Source organism: Epinephelus fuscoguttatus, linkage group LG11, assembly GCF_011397635.1.
Source record: "Epinephelus fuscoguttatus linkage group LG11, E.fuscoguttatus.final_Chr_v1".
Lineage (NCBI taxonomy): Eukaryota > Metazoa > Chordata > Actinopteri > Perciformes > Serranidae > Epinephelus > Epinephelus fuscoguttatus.
Window position 1 is genome coordinate 31571637 of NC_064762.1, and position 12754 is coordinate 31584390.

At 38.2% G+C, this 12754-nt stretch overlaps 1 protein-coding gene across 1 annotated transcript in view; it reads right to left on the bottom strand.

The window, feature by feature from the left end:
- xrn2 (5'-3' exoribonuclease 2) overlaps positions 1-12516 on the bottom strand; it is a 53025-nt gene extending 40509 nt beyond the window's left edge. The window contains exons 1-17 of the mRNA XM_049590389.1: positions 12275-12516; positions 10858-10985; positions 9866-9977; positions 9462-9573; positions 7846-7904; positions 7509-7598; positions 7206-7278; positions 6825-6875; positions 6514-6671; positions 6194-6268; positions 5191-5324; positions 4500-4557; positions 4285-4392; positions 3964-4008; positions 3420-3551; positions 3260-3304; positions 612-703 (exon numbers count right to left, since the gene is read on the bottom strand). Of these exons, the coding sequence (XP_049446346.1) occupies positions 612-703; positions 3260-3304; positions 3420-3551; positions 3964-4008; positions 4285-4392; positions 4500-4557; positions 5191-5324; positions 6194-6268; positions 6514-6671; positions 6825-6875; positions 7206-7278; positions 7509-7598; positions 7846-7904; positions 9462-9573; positions 9866-9977; positions 10858-10985; positions 12275-12349 (1547 nt within the window). The 5' untranslated portion in view covers positions 12350-12516. The remainder of the gene's footprint in view (positions 1-611; positions 704-3259; positions 3305-3419; positions 3552-3963; positions 4009-4284; positions 4393-4499; positions 4558-5190; positions 5325-6193; positions 6269-6513; positions 6672-6824; positions 6876-7205; positions 7279-7508; positions 7599-7845; positions 7905-9461; positions 9574-9865; positions 9978-10857; positions 10986-12274) is intronic.
- Positions 12517-12754: the final 238 nt, after the last annotated feature.

The window sequence follows — 12754 nt, forward strand, 5'->3', positions numbered from 1 at the left end:
ATGTCACAGTAGCTACTTCCTTTTTGTTTTCACAGTCTATGGTTCCGCTGCATAAAACAAAATCATATTCCTCTCCCTACACTATCGCTTTGTAGCATTTCTAATGGCCTTACTGCATCAGAGCTGAGAAGTCTCTAATGCAGCTGTCAATCATGCCATTAACTGATCACAAAATGCAGTCAAACTGTCAAACTAAGCAGTTCTGATCACATATAAATCAAGATTCTGTTGCTGCATTTCCTGTTTCTCATCTCAAATGGTTTCAGAAACATATTTTAGTGTATTGTTTAGCTGTAAAATGAGAATGTTTGTGACCTGCAGCACCAAGCACCGTCCACCGGCCGGACCAACTCTCTCATTTTACAGCTAGACAGTACTGTCCCATTTCTGAAAACATTTGACGCATGACAACAACTGAGACACTTTTGAGGTGATAAAGAAGTCCATCTTGTAACAGTCACACAGAAGCAGAACAACTTATTAGTTCCAACGGTTACTTCAACAGGCGGCAGCTTGTGTTCACGGTAAATCTCAACACAAGATGTGTCCACAACGCCATCCTGACCCCACGCTCCACTGTGACCCCAGCCACCCAACTTGTGCAGGCTTACCTGACATTGTCCTCAGGCTCCGGCTCGCTGTCACTGTCTTCAGCTTTCCTCTTCACCCCTCTGTTGTCTGCGCTGCCGCTGGGCCCTGCAGACTGAACAAAACAGAGAATATACAGATCAGAAACCAAAGCAGAATATTAAAACTCTGACACATCAATTTTTATCAGTGCAACAACAATCCCAACAAAACACAATTGCAAACGTCATCTCATAATATACTTTTTGTTTTCTTCTAGTACGTTGGATGTAAGACAAAGACAGGAAATCTGCATTTTGACTAGATACACTACGAGTTGTTGCTGTAAATGTTAACCGCACGTGACTTGCTTCTCTCTCAGAAGCAGTGTTGAAGTGTTTGAACAGAAAAAAAGCCACGAGAGGCCTTGAGTGTGTGAGGTCTAACATCTTCAAAGTCACTCAACGAAAAAAAAACATTTGTAACATTTACTTTTCAAAGTACATATTGAACATAACATTGAGAAATGAATAATGCTTCACGAACACCTTGAAATACACTTTATACTTGTGAATAAAATATGAAGAAGATGTTTACCAGCACCAAAATGATGGAAATAAGACTGTAAACTTAACAAGAGGAAAGATTAAGCTGCAGTTTGTTTAGGAGAAGCTGAGGGATCACAGATTGGAGCCCACAAATCAAGCTTTTTTTTGTCAGGTCTTCCATCGTATTTAATGGATTAAATGTCGTTTTTTTTAATCAATGTAAGTTTCTTTTGTTTCAGGATAAAATACAGCTGTGATTTTGTTTGTTGATTTTGTTGCAATTCTTCAAATTGGCTGGCATTTTCTTTACATCTATCTCTTACTAAAACAGTAAAATAAATGTTTTACAGATTATTTTTCAGAGAGAAAACTCTGTCTGATCGGACACAGGTAACTAAAATATACAAAAATTAAAAAAAAAAATGTATCAATTATCAGCTTTAACTGACAATAATTTTCAATATGGATTAATTTGCAGATAGTTTTCTCAATTCATTGATTAAGTAGTCCAAGATAATGATAAAGTGTCTTGTTATGGATATCCCAAATATATTCACTTTATTATCACATAAGACAAAGAAAAGCAGTAAATCCACACAACCAAGAATTTAGAATTTGGGAAAAGTGACTCAAACAATTAATCGATTGTCAAAATAGTTGCTAACTATCATATTCATTTATCAACTAGTCATTACAACCCTTAAGATTTTCTATTTTGTGGAAATATAATTGTCCTCTTCAACACAAAATCTAACAAATACATTGCATTACATGCTGTAAAGACATAGTCGATGATGATGTCAAAATTTAAATCTCTAAAATAAAGTAAAAAGTATCATGTATGTTCTGTTCAGTACAGCATCACTTAAAATGAGTTTTCAGGGTTGTGTTCTGTATTTGACAGTGATGTTTGTTGCAACATCATAACAACCAACTGGAAGATTATAAAATCTTTTCACTGATAAGGAACCTCTATGCTGCTGTCTGTCGGTCTGTCCGTGTTTGTTTGAAGGAAACTGATGGAAAGGAAAAAAATAACCACCACCCTAGCTACGTAGCCTTCCTTTTTCTCTGAAGCCTTTGTGCTCTTTTCATTCATGTGCTAATGTATGGCTGCCTATTGTTGGTCGATACATTTAAAGCTGCACACGGGCAGGAAACTTAACAGCTTGAGAGACGTGTTAAATAGACACATGACCATGAACTGAGGCACAAGACAGCGTCCACGTTCAAAGAGACTGCTGCTCAGTGCAAACAGCCACAATACAACTTCAAATCTCCACAATGAAAAGGTGATATGGTTTCAAAACGACGGATAGTCGATAGAGTTTTAACCAGACTACAGACGTAATTCAAGGATTAAGTTTTCATAGTTCGCATAAGGAAAGATGAGTTTCAGACTTTTGACTTTCTGTGTTGACCAAAGACTTTAAGATTACTGCTGGGTGAGGAAGACATCATTAATAGTCTTATTTATGCAGCAAAGTTACACTGCATTCCCCAGGGACCAGCAAATTTGCACCTCAGGGTCCAAAGTGGATCCCTGTCCAACCTCATCACATGTAGACAAATGAACACTCCAGAGTAAAGAAGCACAGGAGAGTGTGAAGCCAAAGTGATGATGACAATGGTTGATAGGTATATTGTGAAGGAAAGAATATCAAAACAAGTAAAATTCCACATTAAAATATGGTGAAGACAAAGATGAAGAAGAAGACAGGTTAGACTTAATAAACCACTAACTCTACTTGATGGATAATGTCCTTCTCTTCCAATAAACTTTTTTAAGGCTCCACCATTAAGAGTGTTAAGAGAATGTATAAACTTAATGTAGCCTGAAAGCCAGATGAATCTGCCAGCTCATGTTTTATTTTGTCTGACAGATGGTCCCCCTCCTATTCAGACAGATTCCCAGCTGTCCTGGCCCATGTCAGGCTGATCACAATCATTAATCTAATAGGTGACAATTTGAGGAGCCGTCTTGCTTAATGCAAAATACGTGATGCTATTTTTGGCTCACGCACCCTTGCACCATTTACACAACAGTGAGTATAAGCCTCATTCAGTAAAGAGAATCAAACCGAACCAACACCATTTATGTTTTTATGTGAATGTGTCCACTTTCAATTTCACCAACAACTTACATTGCCACCATTCCTCATTGAGGCCTTCAGGGACTGCGCAGCATCCTGGAAGGAAAACAAACAAACAAAAATACACTTCATCATCATGACCTCACTCCTGCAGTAACAATTCATCACCATGTTCTGTAACAAAATGTCTCAAACAAATAACCTTTCGTACCTTGTTGTGCTGCATCCTCATGTCGTAGGCCTGATGCCGGGCATTCTGGACAGCCTCGGGTCGGTCTCTTCTCCCCAGGGCCTGAGGGGCAAACTGGCCCGTGGTAAGGTAGGCAGGGCCCCGCTGCTCCGCCTGCGGTAACACAGAGGGGGAAACAAAAGTGTCATCCCTGTGAAGAATTCAGTATATGAGCGATTACAGTTTGTATACTCTGCAGCATCTATATCATGTATCAGATATATGTTAAAATGGATGAGAAACTTAACACTGCGGCAGGGGTGGAAGGGTTGGACTCATGCCTACATCAGTACTGAAAGATAATCACCTATTGCTGATGATCATATGCGGTGAGCGTGACACATCTCTGAGATCAGTAACAACTCTAAAACTATTCCTTGATGACTGAATAATCAGATCCTGTCAATGCAATCCTCAGATTTCGTCTGTCGTTTTATCAGGCAAGATGTGCCAGGCGGCATAAAAACAAAAAAGAATAAACATACCAACACTATCATCATCATCACCATCCACCTGCTTAACTCACCTTCATCCTCTTTCGTTTCTCTTTCATTCTTCTCTTGAAGCCTTCCTAAAAGGAGGAAAATGCAAAGACATCAATCACAGAGAGGAATTAAGAATAGGACAGAAGTATTTAGTACTGTGGTTACTGATGGGATCATTTAAACCTCAATATTTTTTCCATTTCTTCCAAAAATATAATCCAAAAGAATGTAAAACAGTATAACATTAAACATTAGGTTTCCATCACTCTATAGTATAGACACATATTGGCCCCTATCAAAAAAGTATTAAGGCTTGATAGAATATTTTCTATTGATCACTGCGTCAAGTTGCAGAATCTTACATCGTCCTCTTTGCGTTTCTTGAAGATGTTGTCCTCAGCCACGCCCACTGCCTGCATGATCAGCTCCACTCGCTCCAGGTTGACGTAGCCGTTCTGTGTCAGGTAACCCTACACACAAACACAAGCCCATTTATTGTCGCAGTGCTAGGGCTGCTTTGAAGAAGAAATAATCCACAACTGGAAACTCTGAACGATACAAACGTGTGATGACTCACCCCAGTTTTGTGCACAACGTCTTTGTAGATGTTGACCAGTCGATCTATGGCCCCCTCTCTGTAAGACACAAAAACAACACTGGTGAGTAATTATAGAGGAGTCATTCAGTGTAAATTTAAAAGAGAGTCAGGATGGGACATTGAACCGACACCGAACACTGATTTATCTCTAACAACAGCATGATGTTTGGCTGCCTTTTCAGCCACTCTGGCAGGTAACCAATAAACATTTGGAGCTCTATTTATCGGACTAAAAAAAGATTAAAGAAAGTATTGGAACAGAAGAATAAAAGTCTGAGCTTCTCAACCAGTTTTCAGTCTCATCAGTGTTGGAGGTCAAAGTGAAGTGATGGCAGGATTACAATCACTGTTAAAGTGAGTAATGAGGCTGTCGTACAGACGGTAAAGAAAACACCTGCACCACCTAAAGCAACACAATACAACTGCCCGACAATTAACCCTGTTTTTGTGCAGCTTAAAGAAAGCACACGTCTCAAGAAACTGTAATCATTAAGTCGGCAGGCAGCGTAAAAAATCCTGTGACTGCATAAATACACTTAATATACCTCAGTACTTTTCAAGGGATTTAAACGACTGAGAGCTGTTTCTGAGTTTTTAAAAGACCTACAGATACAACTGTTACCACTTTTTCTAAAATCCTTCAACATAAAAAAGATGTCCTGTAGATCACCTGATCTCTAAGGACGGTAAATGTGGCAGGAAGTCATTTCCGACAAAGAAGCACATGAAGACCCAGTCGTCGACGCTCCTCTCAAAGTCAAAGGGAAATGGCAGGCTGGCCATGGTCAGCTCTCTGGCCAGGTACTGAAAACAGTCAGGTAAACAGGAAGTCATTTGCTAAGTGCTTTTATTTCTTAAGGCCAAAGTTGACACATTCTAGTTCAAACAAAGCCATAAATAAATCAGAAAAATTCAATACAACTCTTCAAAATTGCTTTTATAACTGATGGATTTGTGTATTTGTGTATTAGAATACATAGCAAAAATTGTACAGCTGTCTAATATAATGGAATGAAAACACGGAGAATACATTATTACCTGGATATATTAACATGCAGCACTTCTAAAAGTATAAACACTCCAGAGTTATTTATACTTTTAAAAGTATAAACACTCCAGAGTTATTTATACTTTTAAAAGTATAAACACTCCAGAGTTATTTATGATAGCTGATTATCTCCTGGTATTCAAAGTTTAGTATTTGAATTTTCATTTAAGCTCCAATAATGTCTAAGAAATCCGTCCTCTCTAATGGGATGTAATGTGGTTTCTACTCTGAACCAAATTAGTGTGGCTATTATCAATTAGTTTTCTATGGTCTCAATCTCTGACTGGTCATGTGATAAAAACAAACAACAAATGGAGGTGCAGCAAATAATAAACAATTAAAATCTTGCACCATTTTTGGTACAATTTTAACGCTGCTGAATGAAGGTCTGACACATCTCTTTGCCCTTAATGTCTACAAATACAATAAGCAACATGCGTACAATACACTGTGCATGATGTTAACACAGTCAACCAAATCCTGTGCCACCTGTGGGAAATACAAAAAATGTCCTTATAGACTAATGATCAGTGACATTTTTTAGTATCTTTCTGGACACCTATGACCTAATGCCAGAAGAAAGCAATGACATAATTTCTTCCACCAAAAAATTTAAATATCATACCTCCCGCAGCACACAGAGTCTGATAAATATGAACTCCTGTTCAGACACTGGCATCGTGTCTGCAAACTCATCATGCTGACAGAGAAGAAGAAAACAGAGAGATCAACTCTTGTTTTGTGGCACATTTCTGGATATACAGATAGGAAGTTGTTATCATTTAAAACATTAACATATCTGCAAATATGAAAAAATATCGTCACATACGTCAAAACACTTCCTGCCACAGTGATTCCAAAATTCACAGACCATGTAACACATTTTCTATATATTCTACATTTTGACAAAAACACTTAAACTCCAGAAGTCCAAGCTGAGCTCACCTCTCCCTGTTTCTCTCTGGCCGTCCCCTGACAGTCTTTAATTTCATGGCCCATCTGTCCGCAGAGTGCGCATGGGCGAGGTTTGTTGGGTTTAAACTCCTCTCTGATGATGGTGAAGTTTGGCTCGTGGGTAGCGAGGCCCAGCATGATCAGGTCAGCTGATCATCAGGCACCACAAAGAAAGAAAAAAGTGACATTTCACGTTGAGAGTTTTCAAAGTAATCACAAATAATAAAACCTGATACCATGTATCAATTATTTAACTTGTTAGTTATTTCTTTTACATTTCAGACTGAAATTTAAAGTCTTACCATCAGCACCACACAGACAGTGGTGTGTGTTGGGGTCGTGGTTGGGTTGAGCTGTCAAAGTGAATCACAATTGTAAGTCGACAAACTGTCTGACAGTGCGTGTGTGTGTGTGTGTGTGTAGAACATTCAGCCATATATTTGACCCACAGAACAAAAAGTGTCTTACTTTGTGACTTACTTTGCATGTTTTATATGTGTTCGATGCCTTCTGTATTTGCTGTGTCTTGTGGTCTTTTAAATGTTTTGCCTTATGTTTTTTTGTTTTAATTTATGAATGCAATGTGTTGTTTCATAACTTGTGTTGTTTTTCTGTCTGGGCTTTATTGTAATCTCTTGTGTCACAGGAGACTTGTGTGTATTAATAAAGTCTGTCAGCTGTACCTCTCTGTCTCCTGATGAAGTCCATAATCTTGTGTTCACCTTCACCAGGAACACTGGCATCAGACAGGAAGACCTGGATTAAAACACGTAACTTAAGTTTAGCGACCGTCAACACTTTCCATGTCAACATACAAAATGTTAACTACCAAATGCCAAAAACAAAAACATAAAATGAAAAAAGCACAATTTATTTAAATATTGTTATTTCTTAATGAATCTATCAACTGTTTTGTCTCTAAAACTGACAAAACATGAAGTAATTTCTGGCTGTGATTGAAGCTTGAGCACCAAAGTTACACGCACCGTGATGTTCTTCCATCCTGGATCATTGCTAATTCTGTCTGCAACGTAGTATCGAAGACACCGTGCCAGGTTGTCCATAAACTCTGTTCCCTGGAGATAAATGAAGTCAAATCCAGTTATTCTGCTGCTTAACTCAATATACACGTAAAACAAAAAAAACAAAACAAAAAAAACAGAGGAATGTGCGCCGTGTTTTACAAGTGTGCCAAGTTAACATTATAAGAAACACAAATAAATAAATAAAGCCGACAAACTAAAAATCTGCAATAAACATTTTAAGCATAGCAGTAAAAGACACTCAGCTACTGAGTTAAAAGTATGAAAGACTGTTACTTACTGGAGTGATGCAGTTGCTGTCAAACCTCTCTTTAATTTCCTCAGGTGGAAGATAACCTCCTGTGGAGGAAATGCCAAGTAAGATTTCATGGAGCATAAAGGGTTAACTCTGCATATGTGCGATTATCAATTGGAGAAAATTACTTCAACTCTAAATCAATCAATCATCATCATCATCATCATCTCTTGAGACTGATTTAGGACTTTAAATTTTAGCTGTTAAAGCTGATGTATCTCTAAAGTTGCTGGTTTGGGTAAAGCGAATGTTTACTTCCTCAGACAAGAGTAAACAATACTCTAGATACATAAAAAACAAAAATGTGCACCATGTAATATCACTGCACAAAGAGATTTAAAAAGGACTCAGTAATGACACTTCTTTTTTAAAACAGAATGTCCAAAATGAAAAAGCAGCACACCAGGTGTGATTTTAAGTCTGGATCTGCACTCAAAGAAAACCAAAATGACCAAACATCAGCTCCTTTCACTCATTTGCCATTAACAATCAGTATTCTTTTTCCTGGAGGAAGAGAAAATATAATCCTGGAAGGAGGAAAATGTTATGCAGCGTTTCCCTTAGGTTGACTGCTTTGGCCTGGCAGGTCCATGAACCACTCCTCACATGACCTTAGATTCACTACACAGCACTTATTTAAAAAGGAAATATCCCACTTTTAAAGCTGATTCTCTTGTTACTCCCATGATTTCCATCTTTCAACAGTGGTAAGGAACACCAGGAGCAAATGCCAGGAGCTGACTTTTCATTAAAATAAATTATGACTTGTGTGTGAACTGCATGGCAAATTAATCAGAGCACACAAGGCCAAACTGCTTCCTACGTTACCATGTGACCAGTTGCTGACATGCGATGTAGCATTTAAAAGGCTATTTTTAAACAGAGTCCAGCACAGTGCTCACTCTTCTTTTACTAGGGGAGGGAATCACCAGAAAATCTATGATACAATATCTTCGTACTTAGGTCATGATACAATATTGCAATTTTAAATATGTTGCAATATGCTGAGTATTGCGATGAAATTTATTGTGCTTTATTACCTTTTTCCAACTGTAAATTATGTCCCTAAAGAAAAACATCTGTTCTATCTAACACGATAGTTTCCAGTCTGTTTATCTCACTTTAGCTATTTTTTGTAGCGGCAAAATGTATCTTTATTGTTTGGTGGAGCCCAGCTAAAAACAGAATGATACCAAATGCATCAGCACTTAAGCTCAATGTTCACAACTGAACCCATAACCAATAGCCCACCGACGGCGTTATTTTCCCCTCGCCTACTCAACTGATGTCAGCAGGGTAGATAACAGACATTCGACTATCCCACTGTTATGACAGACAATTGCCTTGTTCGTGGACTCACAATGGTGGACCGCTGCAGAATGAATGCAGGGGAAACATTAAAGTGAATATTTGGCTGCGTTATTTTTGGCATTAAAAGAAAAAAAGATTTTTTGGCATGACAGGGGGTTCCCATTGGCCTAGCAGCCCACCAGGCATGTACAATGATAAGAGAAACTCTGTCATGTGATGCTCTGTACTATCTGAGGTTTAAGTCGACAGACATTCTCTGTATCTGTAAGGATTTAAAAGAGGTCACACACCTCTTGAGATGATCTCTTCCCTGATGCGCTGCTTCTCCTCCACCAACTCCACTCCCTCTTTGGAGGCACGAAAACGTCGAGAGCGCTGCTGGTTCATCTTGGCCCGTGGAGCCTGGTGAAGTTAAACAGGATGTTATTTCAACTGTAGAGCAGCTGATTTCAGGTAAGTCATCAAAGCATATTTCCTGTCTATATTAACTCAGTTACCTCAAGATTATTATTATAAGTACTACCTGACCAGCCAAGTTTGATTTTGATAAAATAAATGATGTGACAGATAATGTAATAAATATTTGAATCTTGGGCAGATGTTTCAATTAGCTAGGTTGTGGTTTTGCTGTGGATATGAACTCTCATTGAGACTTTACTCTGGCTGCAGGTTTCCATCATCAAAAGTTACTTACCACTCCATCGATGGCCATGTAGAGAACTCTCCTGGGCCGCACAATGTTGAACAGGCGGTCGATGTACTCAAATATGGCAACCATCATCTCATCTTCATTTTTGGGAGCTGGTCTGTGGACAGCAGAGGTCAGAGTATGAAGTATGCAGAGGGTGTGTTGGCTTTTTAAAATTCCCTTGATGAGTATAAGAAACCTTAACCTTTTGTTGCTACAATCAAATACCCAGCTTCGATCATAGGAACAAAATACCCGGTTTGTGTGAGTCCCGACATCACTCTCAGCGCAAACTAGGCCTGCAACTACTATTTTTTTTTATTTATTTTTTTTTTTAAATAAAGTACTTTTTGTAAGGTGATTTTCATTTTACGAAGTGTCAGAAAATAGTAAAAAAATATCTGGCACAATTTCCAAAGACCAAGAGGATATCCTCAGTTTGCTTGTTTTGTGCAGCAAACAGTGTCAAACCCCAAACACTGAATTCACAATGACATAAAGGCATGGTTTGAAATTATCACCAGCCAAATGCTGATAAAATATGCAAGTGGCTGCAAGATTTGCTCCCTCACCAGCCAATAAAAAATGGTAATCTATTGAGTGGCTGGTAGATTTTGGAAACACCAGTTGCTGTGGCAGATAGACAAAAACATTTATTTCCATCCCTGATTAAAAGGAGAGAAAAGCAGCAAATAGCCACATTAGAGAAGCTAACATGAATGTAACACATGAGTACATCATCATGACCTTTCAAGGTCAAATTGTATTCAAACTGTTTGGCTTTTATTGATCTGCCAAATTTACAAAAATGAATAAATAAAGTCAATCTCACAAGGATAGTTTGTCAGGTTTTTTTGTCATACCAGCAAGAACAGTAAATAATCAAACTAAACCTTGACTTCAGAAACATAAGCTATCACTAAAATGAACTGAAAACAGAAAATGTAATACAAAAAACAAAGTATTAAATGTCCAAACTGCACAGAAGGGGGTCCTACTTGTCTTCTGGGTGTGTACAAGGGTGAATGATCCCATTCATGTCCAAGTACAAATTGTCAAATTCCACCTCATTGGGGTTTGGCTTGGTTGTGTCAACAGGAATACGAACTCCATTACATTCTTTCCCCTGCGAAGACAAAACACACAAAGTTATCAGAATCATCACTTTGCTTTAAGACATCACTGGGTTTCGCTAGAAAATGGCTCAGCAGAGCCTTAAACAACTGGCACTCTCATTATACATATGGCAATTTGTGAAAGAAATGTGCTATTCCTTCTGAATATCGATTGCATGATATTGCAAAAGCAAATCTTTCATTTCATTCCCATATTCTGTGAACAAGAATGTCAGGTCATTACAGACTGTATTTCAGTCAACATTTTTCTAACTACATGGATGTTTTAACATCGTTCAGTTAAGTATTCAGACCCATTGCTAAAGTAAAAGTGCAAATACCACACTCAGAAATTACTCAATTACAAATTACAAGCAAAAGTCATGCATTCGAAACCATACTCAAGTAAAATTATGCAAGTAGAATACTAAAAGTAAAAGCACCTATTGCGGTCTATTATGTTTTTGGGTGAATATGTGACTGCTGATTAAATGTATATGTTGCATTTTACTGCTGTAGACGTTTAACGTTGTGTAATTTTAACTGCTTTAAATCCTGCTGGGTAGTTTATTCTACAGCAATGCATCATATTAGCTGATACCAAAGGGTTTAAGTGTTTATTTAGCTTCAGAAGAATGTTCTCAACACATAAAGGAACACTGTATCCCTTAGATTATCACAAACATTCAAAATAAACACATCCGGACATACAGAGTTTTCACTGGACGGGGAGGGGGTGAAAACTTTAATGTGTTCAGTACCTAAAGGTGTCAGACAAACGTAGAGGATTAAAAAGTACGGTATTTTCATCTGTGGTGTATTTAAGTAAAAGTATACAGCGACATGAAATGGAAATACTCAAGTACTGTGGAGGTAACGATAAGCTGACTGAAGAGTACCCGAAAATATGAACTTAGTTAACGCTACATTACACTACTGACGTCATTCATAGACATTAAAGTTAATTGTGGTTTCATATGGCGATATATTAAAAATTGTTTTTCGTTGGTACGTTACTCTGAAGTTTAGCACAATAACGTCACTACCGCACCGCGTTGTTTACAATCTCTCGAAGAAGTACACAAAATTCCGCTATCTTCGGTCTTGTTGGTGACGAACCAAAACCGAGACACAATAATGCATCGACGACACGGCGTTGATAGTCAAGAACACTAATTATCGACTGAAAACAGGGGATAAGATGTATTTCAAATGTATAACACAGGTTAATCTTCCCGCTAACGTCAACGACACAGGTAAACGCACCCGGTAGCGAGCTAGCATGCTATTAGCCACTTACCTTCTCCTCAACACAGTGCACAATGATTGATGCATATTTTCGGCTAAGCCAACGGAAAAACGCCGGGACTCCCATCTCCGGTAAAGATTGGCTTATCTGTCAGCTTATAAAAATATGAACTCGTAGGGTAACAGTTAAAAATGCTGAATTAAAACACGAGACTTGCTATAAATGAGTCCAACACTTCTGCTACATGCTGTTAGCCATGGCCATTGTGTACTGTTTCCGGTTCATATGAGCTTTTTCCGGAGCATTCCGGAGAGCCACGTCGACCCACAGCGACCCCAATGACCATAAACGGTACTGCAGGTATCTGGCTGTACTGCTAGCAGGCTGAAGTTGAACGTTTTTAAAGGGGAACTACGTCCATTTTAAAAATGAATAAATGTTATTCCTATAGTCAAAGACAGTCCAAATATATTAGTAAACATGAACAACTCTCTCCCAAATCCAAAAAATTCGAGTAGGATGCAGGTGCAG